This window comes from Rhincodon typus, chromosome 17, assembly GCF_021869965.1.
Source record: "Rhincodon typus isolate 14 chromosome 17, sRhiTyp1.1, whole genome shotgun sequence".
Classification (NCBI taxonomy): domain Eukaryota; kingdom Metazoa; phylum Chordata; class Chondrichthyes; order Orectolobiformes; family Rhincodontidae; genus Rhincodon; species Rhincodon typus.
Window position 1 is genome coordinate 9,902,061 of NC_063348.1, and position 15,998 is coordinate 9,918,058.

Sequence of the window (15,998 nt, forward strand, 5' to 3'; positions counted from 1 at the left end):
TAATTGGTTAAGTACTTTGTTTTGTCTTGAATTGGGAAGATACTATAGAAATGAAGGTTCAAACTTCGAATTGTGGGAAAGATGGGCATATATTTGGACAATCTGTTCCATATTTTTGGAGAGGAGCTGGTTGAAAGGACAGAGGGTTTGTAAGTTGTTTTTGAGAAGAGAAGGGAAAAGCAGTTTTGTTTTTTAGATGACAGTATGTGTATTGAGTGCCCAGTGAGGTGAATAATTCTGGTTGTGGGCTAAAAGGCAGGAGCAGGTCTCTTGGACAAGAATGTTTTGGAGAGGGCATGACCAGAGATGAGCGCTTAGCTCGAGAGAAACATTGATTCAGGACAGAAGGAAAAAGTTGGCTTCTGGCTTTTGTGGGCAAGAGAGACAGAACAATGTAGAATTAGGTTTCATTGTCATATGTACTCAAGTAAAGGGATGCAAGAGTACAGTGAAAAGTGTACAAAGTCTCCATTCTTCGGTGCCATCTTAGATACAAAGATACAAAATCTTAGGTATAACGTAGAAAATAAAGAAAGAAAGTTCAAAGTTTAGCATTACGGTTCTTCTTAAATGCTTAACCATGGGTCTGGGTCTGGATCTGGGCTCTTCCACCTCGACACTTAGAGCATCATCAGCACTCGTCCCCTCAATGCACTGGTGCTGCAGAACTGTGTCGCCATTCTTCGCCAGCATCTTGCTTCTACCAACAACGTCACCGACATGAGACTGTGCTGGGCCGATCTTGGCAATGCAGCTGCAATTGAAGCTGCCAGGCCTTCTTTTAGATGTAGTTCCAGACTCCAGACTCTTGTTCCTGTGTCCCTCTGTGTCCATCCCTCTTGCCAGCATCTCTGTCAGACGGCTATGGAAAACCCTGGCTACGTGTTCAAATTAGGAATGAACTTCTACTCGCCCTTCACCGTTAGTTCTACCTTTCAATTCCAGCACAGTGTCCTGCTACAGTCCGTTCCAGTTTCCTCTCCTAATGCTCTCGTCCAGTCTTTTTCATTGCCAGGACCTCTCTCTTACTTATAAAATCTCTCCTTCTCCACATTTCATAAAACTCAGCGAGTTTATAGTAATTGTTGATGATACCTGATTAATTCTTGCTCTCTGTTTCAAACTCTTGCCAATCACCACATCCATTCAATGCAGAGTGACATAGATTAGGGTGCTCCTGTTTTATCCAACTTGAATTTAAAATCATGCTCATGTTTGAATCCCTCTCTGCTTGAAGACCTCCTCCTTATTAAGTACCATTCAGTTCCCTTTGGTTCTCCTCTATTTATGAAAGGGCTCCTGAAATCAAAGCTTGTCATCACCTTCTTGCTGATGTCATGTAGGAAATACAGCAGACATTGCACACATGGGAAGATCCTACAGATAGTGATGGGACAATTGCCAGATACACACTTTTTCGTTGCAGTGTTGATTGAAAGCATAAACATTGATCAAGACATTAGGTCATACTTCCTTGTTAAAAATAGTGCCTTGGCATCTTTTACATCCACTTTAAGAAGACACATGCAACGTTTGTTTAATGTCTCATCTGAAAGTTGCGCGCAGCTGGGGAATGAAGAGTAAAATTACCCCCATGAACTAATAAGACACTAATTCTGAAACTTTCCCTTAATTACTTCCTTACAATGCAAGGCAGCTTTTTTTTCCTAAAAAGATATTAAGCACTAAAACAATTAGACGTTAAAATTAACATTAAAGCAATGCATATTGATTGAGTAGTAATTAATACTTTTTTAGGACTTAAGACAAATCTAATGTTGGAGACTACTTAACAAAACTTCTAATGGATTTTGTGTATCACAGGGAAGATAAGGGTCTTCTACTAACAGTCATGGCATTACAAAGAGTGAACTGTTAAAGGTATTTTGTATTTTCAGTATTGATTACGTCGTGAGACTTGGCTGGGATTGATCAGATTTGATTCATCAGTATTTATTTACAAATACATTTGGAGGAAATGTCCATCTGATCTCATTGCCTAATATTTTCAGGACTGGCCAGCCATAAAACTGTAGTCGAGCAAACATTTTAAACTAGTTAATTCTACAATTTTGGAATGAAAATGATGCGGAGGAAATTAATCAATATATCTGCCAGTCATTTGCCTGTTACCACACTTATTAACTTGAGTATTGACAATGGTACAGCTTGTAGTTAGATAAGAGAATGAAATTAAGGGTCATGGCTGCAATTGTGTGGTGAAAAGAGGTGATGTTTGTTTTATGATGATGGCATAGTTAGTTGGCCTTTTAATGATTGATCAAATGTTAAATTTCTTTGCTATAAAAGAAGCAAGTTCTCCTGTAACACGATAGTTGTGTTCATGTGTGACATTGCGCTATAGAAAATCACATTTGTAGGGAAATCGCTATACCTGTACAGCAGTAAGGTTGTGTTATCTAAAGCAGTGTTCACTATTCATCAATCGCGTTATAGCGAATTTGCAATCACGAACTACCTGTGGTCGCAATTTAATACTTTCTGGACATCACAAATAATTTCTTAGTTTATGAATGAATTTTAGATGCAACTTTATATTAGATTGCAGATCCATCAGAAGCTTTGATTTCTTCAAAGCTTGTGACTTATGATTTAATTTGTGACTAGAGTTACAATGCCAGTGAGGAATGATACATTAATGTAGCACCTTGTTACGGGACTCTGAAATGGATCAAATAGTTGAATACTGTTACATTCTCTTATCTTTTGTGTTCTGTCTGCTAGCAGTTGCACTTGACTCTGTTGCAATAGAATGAGTAGCAAACTTACTCCTTTCAGGTTGCAAGGACATTGGCAGCTGATGTAATTCAAGCTGTGATATTGAAAAGCTGGAGTACTTTTTTTATTATGTTGTTTCATTGAAATATGTATGAATAAAGTGTGTGCAAGTCTAACAGATCTCCCATGCTGCAACTAGGGTGTTTTAATTGTGTTAAGTGATTAAAATAAAATCACACTATTTCAAAGTTGGGTTCAATCATTCAATTGCTTAAAGATGACTTTTAGTGAAATGTGAAAATTGTGGTTTTTATTATCGTTCCTACTATATCCTAACGTAGAATCCAAAAGAAATTGGTGGTGGAAATGTTACAGGTGGTTAATTTTTGTATTGAAGGACTGGGGTTGGTGGGAAGGGATTAGCTTTCTATTATGCCTTTAACCCTACAAATAACCGTACCAGAATATGATGTGATGAAATTTACTGATGTTAACTTGATTCCTGGAGATAGTAAACTGGGTAGTTTTGTTTGTGCTGGTATTGCATTCTTGAACTGAAATTCTTTTGTTTTTAGTCATGTTTACAGCTCAATGCAACCTTATATGAAAGAATTGCATTTCTGAAGCATTCTGCACAGGATATTCCAGCATTCCACAAGCAATTGAATTGCGGTCATTGGTTACCATAGGAAATAATTTAATTTGCACACATTTTCTGTACTCTGACGCAAAAATTGAAATGTTGTTATCCTGCAAGTACAATGACTAATTCTGACTAACATTTATCAGGACTGTTGTGCTGTGGTCATTTGTGTATTAGGAGAAAATATCCAATATTAAGAAACAATCCAATTCCATATATCCAGCCCTGGGGCCTATTCAAGTAAATAAATGACTGGCATCCTTTTTAGCTTAACCTAGAGGTGTTTTTCAGCATGATTAAATTTTGATACAAGGCTTAAAAGTAAAATTTGATGTGGTGTTTCATCAATTTGAGGAAGATTATTTTCTTATTTTTCTCCCACCTTGTCATGCCCGTTTGCTATGGTTAATTCCGTGGGTGGTCTTTGCCCTTCAGAGCCACACTGTTGGTATGCTAGCTTGTACAAAGTGTGACAGGGCTACTGTATTTGATCATGGAGAGAATAATGCAAATCTTGTCATTAACACCCCTACAGTTAACTTTCTGAGACTTTCAGCAGTTTTCATTGCTTCATGATCATGTTTGGGAAATTTGATTGCAAGGCAGAGGAAGAGGGATGAAAACAAAAATCAAACTGCCCCTGCTAATTTATATCACCCACACTTTAGCGCCTCCCTTAGCTGAGATTGGCAAACCGAGGCTTGTTGGAGACGTATTTAAAATATGGTTTTCAAGAAATTGGAGCAATGAGATATTTTATTAACTTAGTCCGGAATTATCTAAATATTAATGGTTACCTGAAATTCTATATTACAAAAGGATTTTTACATGTTATCATTATATCTTGTACTGGAAACAGTATATTGGGAATTATTAGTCAATCTTCACACCTGTACTTTTTGATGGAAAAACTTCCTTGAGTCCAGACAGGTTGGCTTGGAGGATTTCTACAAGGGACAAGGTTATAGGCAACCCAGTGTGTTAGTTGTTCATTTAACCACGCAATCAGATTCAGTTGCAAATACACAAACCATTGTTCAAGATAGTTGTTCATAGATGACTGACTTCCAAGAAGTCTTTTTTCATCCATGGAATGTGGGCGTCACTGGCTTGGCCAGCATTTTTTGCCCACCTCAGTAGCCCAGAGGGTCGTTGGAGTCACATGTAGGCCAGACGAGGTAAGCATACCAATTTCCCTCCCTAAAGGACATTGCTGAACTGGTTGGGTTTTTCCAACAATCGACAATGGATTCACAATCGTCATTAGATTCTTAATTCCAGATTTTTACAATTGAATTGAATTTCCACCATCTGCTGTGGTGGGATTCAAACCTGGGTCCCCAGAACATTACTTGGATCTTTGGATTAACAGTCCAGCGATAATATCACCAGGACATCACCTCCCTGGTCTGGTTTCTATGAATATGATCTACAGTGAGCATTTCTACATGTGCTGGCATGGAGCAAAGAATTGGATTCCCATTGTTGGGAGTGAATCTGCTTGGAAAATGGTGTTTTAAATCTTGAATTGAAGTTGGGTCACCAATGAGCAGTGGACCACTTTGGGTTGTTCCGTGGTTTGGAGTTTTCACTCTTGGGTTTATTTTGAGCTCTCTCGGGCAGTAATGTAAAACAACGACAGATGGTGGAAATCTGAAACAGAAACCGAAATTGCTGGAGAAACTCAGTAGATCTGGCAGCATCTGTGGAGAAAAAGCAGAAAATGCTTCGAGTCCAGCACCCTTCTTTGGAACTGATAGAGGCTGGGAGAATTTAGTATATATGTTAATGGTGTGTTGGAGGGGAGGGTGGGGTGGCGCCTCCGTGTGCAGCTCATACAAAGGAGGGAGTGGATGAATGGAGATGGAACCAGAGAGAAAGAGACAGTTCGGCAGGCAAAACGATGTGTAATAGTAAGCCAGTGAGGAAGAAACCTGTTAATGGGGACCACAAGTAGGTGACAACATAAGTCTGCGTTCTGGCTCCCCAGTGAAGGTGACACCAGACTGTGAGCATCGTGTCTGCGTGGGTTTCCTCTGGGTGCTCCGGTTTCCTCCCACAGTCCAAAGGTGTGCAGGCTAGGTGGATTGGCCATGCTAAATTGCCCATTGTGTTCAGGGATGTGTAGATTAGGTGGGTCATAGGGGGATGGGTCTGAGTGGGATGCTCTGAAGGTCGGTGTGGACTTGTTGGGCCAAAGGGCCTGTTTCCACACTATAGGGATTCTATGGAAAAAAATACAGTAGACCAGGTTGAGTGGAGTGCAGATAAATTGCTGTTTCACCTGGAAGGTGTGTCAGGGCCTTGGATAGTGAGGAGGGAGGAGGTAAACGGGCAAGTGTTACACCTTCTGTGATTGCATGGGAAGGTGTCATGGGGGTGTGGGGTGGTGGAGGAGAAGTGGATCAGGATGCCGCTGAGGGAGCTGTCCCTGCAAAATGCCTACAAGCGAGGGGAGGGGAGACGTCTGGTGGTAGCATCCTGCCGTAAGTGACAGAAATGGCTACTTGTGATCTTTTGGATGCGAATGCTGGTCGGGTGGAAAGTGATGACCAGGAAACTCTATTGGTGTAGCGGTAGGGTGTAGCAGGAGGGAAGAAAAGGGTGAGGGCAGAAGCACATGAAATGGGTCAGACAGGATTGAGGGCCCTATCGACCACGGTGGCAGGGAATCCTTGGTCGAGGAAAAAGATGGACATTTCTGAGGTCCCCACCCTTCAGAAGGCACCATCATCGGAATCGATGTGACAGAGATGGAGAAACCAGAAGAATGGAACAGAGTCCATGCAGGAAGCAGGATGTGAGGATGTATAGTCCAGTTAACTGTGGGTGTTAGTCGGTTTGTAATGGATATCGGTGGCCAGCATATGCCCAGAAATGGAAACAGATGTTGAGCACGAGAAGGGAATGGAGGAGTCAGAGATGGACCAGGTGAAGGTAAGGACAGGGGGAAGGGGGGTAGATTGGAAGTGAAATTGAAAATGTTCCCAATTCCAGAAAAGAGAGAGGAGCAGCACCAGTGGTGTCATCAATATACCAGAGGAAAAGTATGGAGGTGCCTGAGTAGGATTGGAATAAGCAAAATTCCATGTACCCCACAAAGAGGCAGGCATAACTGGCCCACGCAAGTCACCATGACCACATCTCTAATGTGAAGAAAGTGAGGAGTTAAAGATGTTGTCTCGGTCGGTATCTGAAACTTGCAAATGTTAGCCTGAGTTGTTTGAAAATGCAGCAGATGAGATAAACTGTAATGAACCTGCACCATAGTTTAACATTTAAGGACATCTTGAAGTGTCTTCGTATACAACATTGAAAAATGGATATTTCAGTGTTAAACTGTTTACTGGTCATTGATATACCCTTAACGAAATGCAACCATTACTTGGCTCAGATCCTGAGTGTTGTCTTTTAAAATCACATCTGGTGTGCTTTCTGAAGAAACAAAAACCACAGTAACATACTCCAGGTGCTGGTGCACAGAGTAAGTGTTTTCTGTTCTGATTTCTGGATTTTTGATCCTGAAAAATACCCAGTTTACCCTTTTCAGGGTAATTGGAAGTATGTAGCTCAAAAGTTTGAGCAACAGGTGAAGCCAACTGTACATGTTGCTGTTCATCTCTAACAGAATGCTGCTATCATGCCAAAAAGACAGTTTGCTTATCACACAAACAAGTAATGTGTACGTGAACGTTGGTGCTGGAGTGATGCTCGGTATACAGACCATATGTCCCAATGCTTGGTGGATTGTATTTAACAACTTATTGCTTTGCTTTAGCTGTTCACGTTCCCCAATGTATTGAGAGTATCCAATCTACCCATGCTTTCAAAACACAAGGCATGATGTTCATTGTTAGATGTGGTTTCACAATTGGACAGCATTTGCTAAGTGTGCAAACAATTACACCTACAACTAATTTAACATCATTGCTGTTGTGTTGTGATGTGGTGCAGTTATCCATCCTGGAAGCTGCATATAATTAGTGCACAGAGCACTCTTGTTTGCACGCCTTGAAAGAACTTGTTTTTTTTTCTGAAGAAGGGTCTAGGCCCGAAACGTCAGCCTTCCTGCTCCTCTGCTGCTTGGCCTGCTGTGTTCATCCAGCTCTACACCTTGTTATCCCAGATTCTCTAGCATCTGCAGTTCCTACTATCTCTGTTCACATAATGTGCCTGTTTTTCTTGAGATAAAAGGTGACAGCCATACTCTGGTTCCTTTCTCAGGGCAATGATGTGACCACTTAGAGCCAACCTGTCTGTTTTAAAGTGCCAACGTACCTTGACCTTTAATGGTCAGTCATCATATAACTAGTGCATTCTCTGTGACAATGACCTAACAATCAGAGTCCACTTGTCAACAATATAACTGATTTCCCTTTCCATTGGTCTTCTTGCAAATTGTCCTGATGATTGCAAGATGAAAAGCTTTTAAAAAAATTTTGTTTTTTTTTCAACAGTAATCAAGTTCTGCAATACAACATGATTAACTCTGGATTTTACTATCCACCTTATCTTATACAGTGACAGGAAAGGGAGCACTTTAAAATCAATGAGATTGAGCACCACATAAGTAAGTGGTTCAGATTTGTAACCCCTGAAGTGTGCTGTCCCTCTGATGCCATCCAAAGGCGAGTGCCAGTTTTCACATCTATGAAGATACCCAACTCCACCTCACCAGTACCTTTTCTCAACTGCTTCACTATCTCTAACTTTTAAGTTTGCTTGATCAACATGCAGTGCTAGATAAGCAGAAACTTCTTCCAACCAAATATTGGGAAGGAAAAATACTATTGTGTTTAATCTCTGCTGAAAACTTTATTCAGCAGTTGCTAACTCATTCCCTCTTCTGGGTCATTTTCCGAGGCTCAACCAGATTGTTTGTAACCTTGGTATTATGTTTGACTTGAGTTGCATTTCTGAATACAGATCTGAGCGATCTCAAAGACTTCCTTCTTCATAACATTACCCAATTCTGCCTGGTCCAACTGACTTGCAGCTGAAACCCAATTTTAGGCCTTCATGACATCTAGTATTGACTATTCCACTGCATTCTGGGTAAACTGCTGGTCTTTGGGTCCTAGTTAAACAAAGCCCTAATCTTTAAAATTCTCAACATATTGTCAAGTCTCTCCATAGCTTTCTCACCACCTGTTTCAGTAATTTCCTTCAACTTCCTGATGCACTCCTTTTTAATTCTAGCCTTTTGACCATCCCAGATTTTAATAACTCCAATTCTTTGTAGCCCTATCTCCACACTCAAGCTCTAAAATCTAGGATTCCCTTCGTACAGCTGCCTATCTCTCTTTTTTGCCTTTTTCAGATGCTTCTAAAAAGCTCTATTTTTGACCAAGCCTTTGGTCTTTTGTCCTAACCTCTCATTATTTGTTGTCAAAACTTGTTGTCAAAATTACATCTGATGATGCTGCAATGTCCCTTGGAACATTTTATTACATTAAGAGTACTAAACACAAGCTGTTGGTATCATTTGATGTAAATGTTTCTTAACCGGGTTTCCCGCTTTTATAGTTTACAAAGATCATGAATGATAGAAGAGCGCAAAACCTACTGAAATTAGCTGAAATTAACCCTGTTCTCTGCAGCTCTATATAAGCTAATACTGTCCATTTCTTTTCCTTTCATAGTTTTTAATGATCGTTGTCCAATGTGTTCTTTATGGCCTCAAAGTGGAGTTGATGATCTTGAGTTCCCAGCCCCTTGAAGCTGTGTTTACAGAAGATTGAGCTCAATAGCAATGAAGAGCATTGACTGCAAGAATGCAATCCAAATCTTGACCAGCCGAGAACGTGGCTCTCAAGAGCTGGGCTGTCAAAGGTGTCTGGAGGAGCTAGTGGAGGACAAGACGCGATGGATGCAATGGGAAAGTCAGGTGAACAAAAACATACCCTTTTTATCTTTAATTCCAAACCAACTCGTACCATCTGTAGTTACATCGCAGCTCTCTTAAGCATGCAATAACTGTTCATATAATTCTGCTTGGGGACATGTTTCTTTACCTTGAGATATTACCAGAACTGTGCTCTTTTTAAATCTTGAATACACCAGCCTTTATGAAATAATGGAAACAGAAAAAAATTGCAGTACATGAAGAAGTTATTCAGCCCATTATGTCCGAATTGTCAGAATAGACCAGCTGTCCATTCCAATTGTTCGGACTAGCACCGGGTCTGTAGTCTTGCAGGTTACAAAGTGCTGTTCTGGCTGGTTAGCAGGAATAATTTCTACCTCCTTTAGAGCCATAATTTTGTCCATTCTATCACTATGTTTCCACCAAATGCAGTGAAAATTGAGATATTTAGATACCAGCTTGTGCTATACTCGATAGGTCTGGGTTGATTATGGTGTAAAACACTGGTTCTTCAAATATATTTGATCAGTGATGCTGCTTGTAAATGTTTTGTTTCCTCTGTACCTTGATATTTTTTTTTCTGTCTGCCCTAAACTGCCAGATGCTGCAACGATTTTTGTTGGTGATGGGTGCCTCTCATATCTCACCCAAACTTCCATTTTTCATTTGTGCAGATCACCAAGCATTACAATCTCCATTGAGTGTGATTTTTTTCTCACCTGACCATACGTGGCTTGTTGGATTGATTATTGGCAACTGTAAACCCATCACCAACAAAAATCGTTGCATAATCAACCCAGACCTATCGAGGATAGCACAAGCTGGTATCTAAATATCTCAATTTTCACTGCATTTGGTGGAAACATAGTGATAGAATGGACAAAATTATGGCTCTAAAGGAGGTAGAAATTATTCCTGCTAACCAACCAGAGAACAGAACGTTGCATTTTTAAAAAAAAAATCTTCAAATGCAAGGATACTGAAACTAATTGTGCTGCTGTGATTCCAGTCTTGGCTGGAATCATGCAACGAGGCACAGGTGTTGAGGCAGGACTAGGACATCCTGAACTTTAAGATTTAATGCTGCAGTGAACTTTAGTGTCTTCTAGCTGGAACTTTGTAACTGTTCTTTCCAGTGAAGACACTGCACATTGGGCAACATATACCTATGTTGCTGAACAATGTTTTGATGCAGCAGTGCACAAAGCAAATATTCTAGCACATTGAGCACTGTGACTTGATTCAATTTTTTTTTTACAGAAAGTAGACCTTCCAGACAGTCCCCGATCAACTTTTCTCCTGGCATTTAGCCCAGACAGGTAGGTACCAGTGTAATTGATTTGCTTGCAATGATGGATATAAAACAAAATGATTCCATGTTAACTCCTAAAGCTATTAATTTCTTGCTAAAGAAAAATAATGAATAGGTTTTAAAATGATTCAATTTACCATCTATAAACAAGTTTAACAATGTGATTTTTAATTTCATGGTTGCTTCAATAGTATCTTCACATTTCACTGTCAAGGGAGCCTCTTGACACTGTGGTGGCACCCTGGGAAAGTCATTGCTTAAAGCCCTATTCCCTTACATAACCCTTACCAACAATTTCATACAGTTCTGAAACAGGATCTTGGAGGTGCTGTCTTTTAGATGAGACCATTAACGTTTGAAAATCAAGGTGGATGTGAAGGGTCGGATGCATTACTTGAGGAAGAGAGGAATATTCTCCAGCAATGAGTTGCCCAGGTTTTAACTTCCAACAAATGCATCTGAAACAAAGATTGTTTCATCATCTCATTGTTGTTTGTAGATCATTGCTATAAGCAAGTTATTGGTTGTGTTTTTCTTGGTAATGCGACTATATTTTTAAAAATTATATGGTAGTTATAAAATATTTTGGGATGCCCTGTGTTGAAAGGCTCTATGCAATTGAATATTTTATTTCTTTACTGGCTGCTAATTACTCAGAAATACCATAAAGAGGCTAGTTAAGATCAACTTGAATTTACATATTATCTATAATGGTGCTAAATGTCCTAAAGTGCTTTTATGGAATGTTATACAAAATTTTAGCACTCCATAATCCAACTGTATATAAGGTGAAGTAAACTTCTTCAAATAGGTTACTTTTAATGAAGACCTTAAAAAGAGGAGAGGGCAAGAGAGGCAATTTAAGTCATTAGGGCCAAGGGAATAAAAGACATGGTCATCAGTGGAGGAGTGATGGAAATTAGTGGTGCACAAAGCAAGCTCTTTCTTTCTTTGCGTAGTGTAAGAACTTGCGTCATTTTGCAAAAGGGCCTACTTTAAAAAGAAAATATTTCAATCCAATCAGTATTAATGGATTATGTCTGCATTATTTTCATACCCATGTTAATGCACACCTCTGGAGTAGGTGGGATTTGAACCTAGTTCTCCAGGCTCAGAGGTAGGAACACAACCACTGCATCGCAATCACCCTTAAAAGTAGATATTTTAAAGTCAACCTGTTCAGATATGCTGTTGCACGTTTCTGGAGCAGGTGGGACTTGAACCATGGCCTCCTGGTTCAGAGGTAGGGACACTACCACTGCACCACAAGAGCCTCCACCCCATAACATTTATTAAAACTATCTTGTAACGCAAGCCTCTGAAAATGATGGGCTCTGTAGACTTAATGTTTTGTTTGTTTTGCTTTGTTTGCTGTTAATATAATGACTTGTCAACCAGGCATGATTAAACAAATGTTAATTTAGACATTCTTGTAAGAGCAGATATGCTAAATGAGTTCATCCTTTGTGGTATAATACATAAATGAAACATAAACTACTTGTGACAGAATGAAGTTGTAAGAGCCAGTATTAATACCATTTGGTTTGAAATGTTCTGTGAGAAGTAAATGTCAACATAAATAGTTGTTGGTATCTTATGGTTCAATAGCAGTGAATGGAACAAATGGCTTTAGGACTGTTTCAACACTTCAGAAAATACTTTTCACATGACATTTGATTATTTGGCCTTTTAATGACAAGTACTGAACATTTCCAAACTTTTCATTTTGTGCAGTGTCTGCTTTGGGTATGTTGCTTACAGATTGTGGACGAGACCTTTACTGTTGTACCTTCTTACGCCAGAACAGGGCTAACAGTTCAAAACGTAGCCACAAAAGTCAATAGCATCCTTGCTTCCACCCTCTTACACTTCCCTCGAGCTTCGTTGAAATTGTGTATATCTCAGTTTTTCATGTTGCACCAAAATCTGGTTTCGGTCATTTTTTAAATGTGTTCCACAATGCTCTCTTCAATTCCAACTGAGTTAAATGTGCAATAGAGTGAAGATCTGAAAAGAAGATCTGTAATTTCCCAATATATTTTCCAAAGGATGCAATATTTGTAAATGTGACCAATCTTCCCTTTTAGTTCACTAAACCCAAGAATTATAGACAATGAGTCTAAATCACTGTTCAGTTTGTAAATCATGTTCCAGTACACTTGACAGCCATCCAGTGCTTGACTATTCTTTTAACCTTTTATTTAGGACTTTGATGGCCTCCACCCATGTAAATCACAATATTTACATCACTGAAGTTAAATCTGGGAGATGTATTCATTCACTAGTGGGTCATAGAAGGACACCTTGGTGTGTGACCTTTCACCCCACCATCCAAGGGCTTGTGGCATCTGGATGTCTGGATGGGGAAGTTCGAATATGGGATTTGCACGTAAGTGTGAAAACTTCAGCTTGCACGAGTACAAGAGGCATATGAGAGACTCTACAGGTTAGAAAATAATTGATTGGTCATTGGTGCAAACAATGATTCAAGTGTTGAAAGTAATCAGCCAGTCAGAATGAGAAAATGAGTGTTTACTGCGCGCTTTTGCATGATGGAAAACTGCTTTAATTGTTGACTAGATTTTGCAGAAAGATGCTTGATTGAGTGCTAAGTTTGCATTTCTGGCAGTTTTGTGGCACTGACTCATGGATGACTGCCACTATCTCAGTGACCAGCTGACTTGGGTGAGAGAGATGACGGAGGCAGTTGGCAGGAACTAAGTACGAAACTGATATCCCTCAAATGCTCTTTTTCCCAGCTTCTATATAAAATTCAGGGGTATGACATTAGACAATATATTGATAGTGTTATTACTAAACATTTATCACAAATGTTCTTCGGTCATTTGCTATTCTTTCAGGGAGGCAGTGAGAGTTGGTTTACTGAGAATAATGTGGCCATAGCATCTTTAGCCTTCCATCCTATGGCACAACTCCTATTGATAGCTACTGCAAATGAGATCCACTTCTGGGACTGGAGTCGACGAGAGCCATTTGCAGTGGTGAAAACAGCGAGTGAAATGGAGCGGGTCAGGTATGTGTGCATAAAGCTGTCTCTTGACAACTGCCCATTACATTTGATGCTTTTGGGAAAGTAAATTTTACTGTATTAACATGTGAACTTTGTGTTAAAATTATTTTGCTTTGTAGTTGAGCTGACAGTATTCTATATTTGGTTAAAAAGCTGTTTTGGTTTGCAATTGAAACACTATAGCCAATTCAAGTCATATTTTGAGGTTAAACGGGAACTTAAGGCTAAGCCATTTAACGAAGGACTACTCCTAATTAAAAATACCTTCGATTTTTCAAGTGGCAGTGGTAGGAACATAACCAGGAAATGCTGGATAAACTCCAGTGTGGCATTTTCTGTGGAGAGAAGAACAAAGTTCATGTTTTGAGTGAAATGTGACTTCTGTGCAAGGGTCTGAAATGATCCATTTTGAGAGATTCTGTTGACTGATTCTGTTGTGAATCTAGTTTACTTAATTGTCAAGCAAATTGAGAATGAGACAATTAGACAAAGTAAACGTAGCTTGGAATGCACGTATGATGTCATCTAGATGGGATGAATGAGAAATGGTTAGAATTTTGATATGGATCTCATTATAATATAAAAGAACGAGCTACTTCACTTTCAGTCATCTCTGTTATAGCCTTCGAGGTACATCACTAACTGATTGTAAAAATATTTTGGCTTTATGAATCTAACAGAACAAGGAGTTCTGCATGGGCCAGTTGAGAACTTTTAAGTGTCGAATTGTCCTTGTGTCACAATGGCTTAACATCATCCTGATCATTGTAGTACGTCCTTGGAAGGTGTATCTTTTTAAATTCCTTCACAATGGCGTCACTTGTCAGACCAGCATTTTTTACCCATCCCTAATTGCCCAGAGGGGATGATGGGATTTGAACCCAGGTCCCCAGAACATTACTAGGATCTTTGGACTAATAATCTAATGATAATACTACTGGGCCGTCACCTTCCTTTAGATGTATTGAACAAAGTGGTTGAATTGGTAATATCACTAGGCGCACTATTAAGTTGTTGGCAGTCCAGTAAGGGCACATTGAGTATTAAGGTTCAATCACTTAATGTGGAACAGGAGTGACTTCCAGCACAGACTAAGAAATGTTGGCAAGTTTTCTTTTCCTGAAGCACATTTGGTGCCAGTACGGCTGTTGCTGCAGTCTGGGATTTTTCAGTGTTGTTTTTTTTCTTTTGATTAGTCCAAACCCACTAAATTTATTAAATTTAAGTTTCCTATTTTGCTATGTCGGCCTTTGAACTCTTAACTCCAGATTGCTGATTAAGTGCAGTTTGATAATTGTGCGTCACTTAATGCTGTAGCTTGATTCCAGATTGTTGTGAAACTTGCCAAATAATTAAACAAAGTTTGCAAATTTAGTTAACAATCTGGTGACCAGGTACTAACTCTTTTTTTTCTACCTTTTGAACTAATGCATGCTGTGAGTTACACTGCCAGACCATTGATACTTTACTTGGGTTATGAATCTGGATAGTATAGATAGTGGGCTATTCATGTACAGTTGAGTCTGATCCTGCTTTTAGCTGACGTCCACATATGTCTACTGCCTGACAGAGCTCATTGGCTAACTATCAGGATCAGAAATTCAGACCAAATATGATTTCATATATGTTCACTTGCACATCCGCTAATGTGGTCTGTTATGTCTCCTGTTCCCGATGTGGCCTCCTCTACATCGTGGAGACCAAGCGGAGGCTCGAAGACTGCTTTATGGAACACTTATGTTCGGTTTGTGACAAACGACAACACCTCCCAGTTGCGAACCACTTCAACGACCCCCCCCAACTCCATGGATGACATGTCCATCCTGGGTCTCCTCCAGCGCCACAATGATGCCGCCCGAAAACTGGAGGAACAGCACCTCATATTCTGCCTTGGAACCCTACAACCCAATGGTCTCAATGTGGACTTTACGAGCTTCAAAATCTCCCCACCCCTGACCTCATCCCAAAACCAGCCCCCCTTTCTTCCCCACCTCCTTGACCTGCCTGTCTTCCCTCCCATCTACCTACCCCTCCCTCCTCAATGACCAACCCCCATCCCAACTCCCTATCTTCACTCACCTTTACTAGCTTCATCCACGCCTCCTTGCCCTGTCCGTCTTCTCTCCACTTATCTGCTCCACTATCCACCTTCTATCACCGCCTCCCCCTCTCTCTATTTATTTCAGAGCCCCCTTCCCTATTTCTGAAGAAGGGTCCAGCCCCGAAATGTCAGCTTTCCTACTCCTCTGATGCTGCCTGGCCTGCTGTGTTCATCCAGCTCCACACCTTGTTATCTGCTTTGTACTCAGCTGTGTTTGAAAATTATCTTTGTTCAGTCTCTTGTGTAAATGGATTTGTTCCACACTCTGGGAATATTTACTTTCCTTCTGAGAATCTGATGGGATTA

General features: G+C 40.0%; 1 protein-coding gene across 2 annotated transcripts in view; it reads left to right on the forward strand.

The window, feature by feature from the left end:
* The window catches only part of LOC109935005 (activating molecule in BECN1-regulated autophagy protein 1-like), a 337,851-nt gene that overhangs the window by 13,820 nt on the left and 308,033 nt on the right, over positions 1-15,998 (forward strand). For both annotated transcript variants that reach the window (XM_048607170.1, XM_048607171.1), the window contains exons 3-6: positions 9,025-9,269; positions 10,509-10,567; positions 12,766-12,949; positions 13,422-13,594. In XM_048607170.1, the coding sequence (XP_048463127.1) occupies positions 9,135-9,269; positions 10,509-10,567; positions 12,766-12,949; positions 13,422-13,594 (551 nt within the window). In that variant the 5' untranslated portion in view covers positions 9,025-9,134. The remainder of the gene's footprint in view (positions 1-9,024; positions 9,270-10,508; positions 10,568-12,765; positions 12,950-13,421; positions 13,595-15,998) is intronic.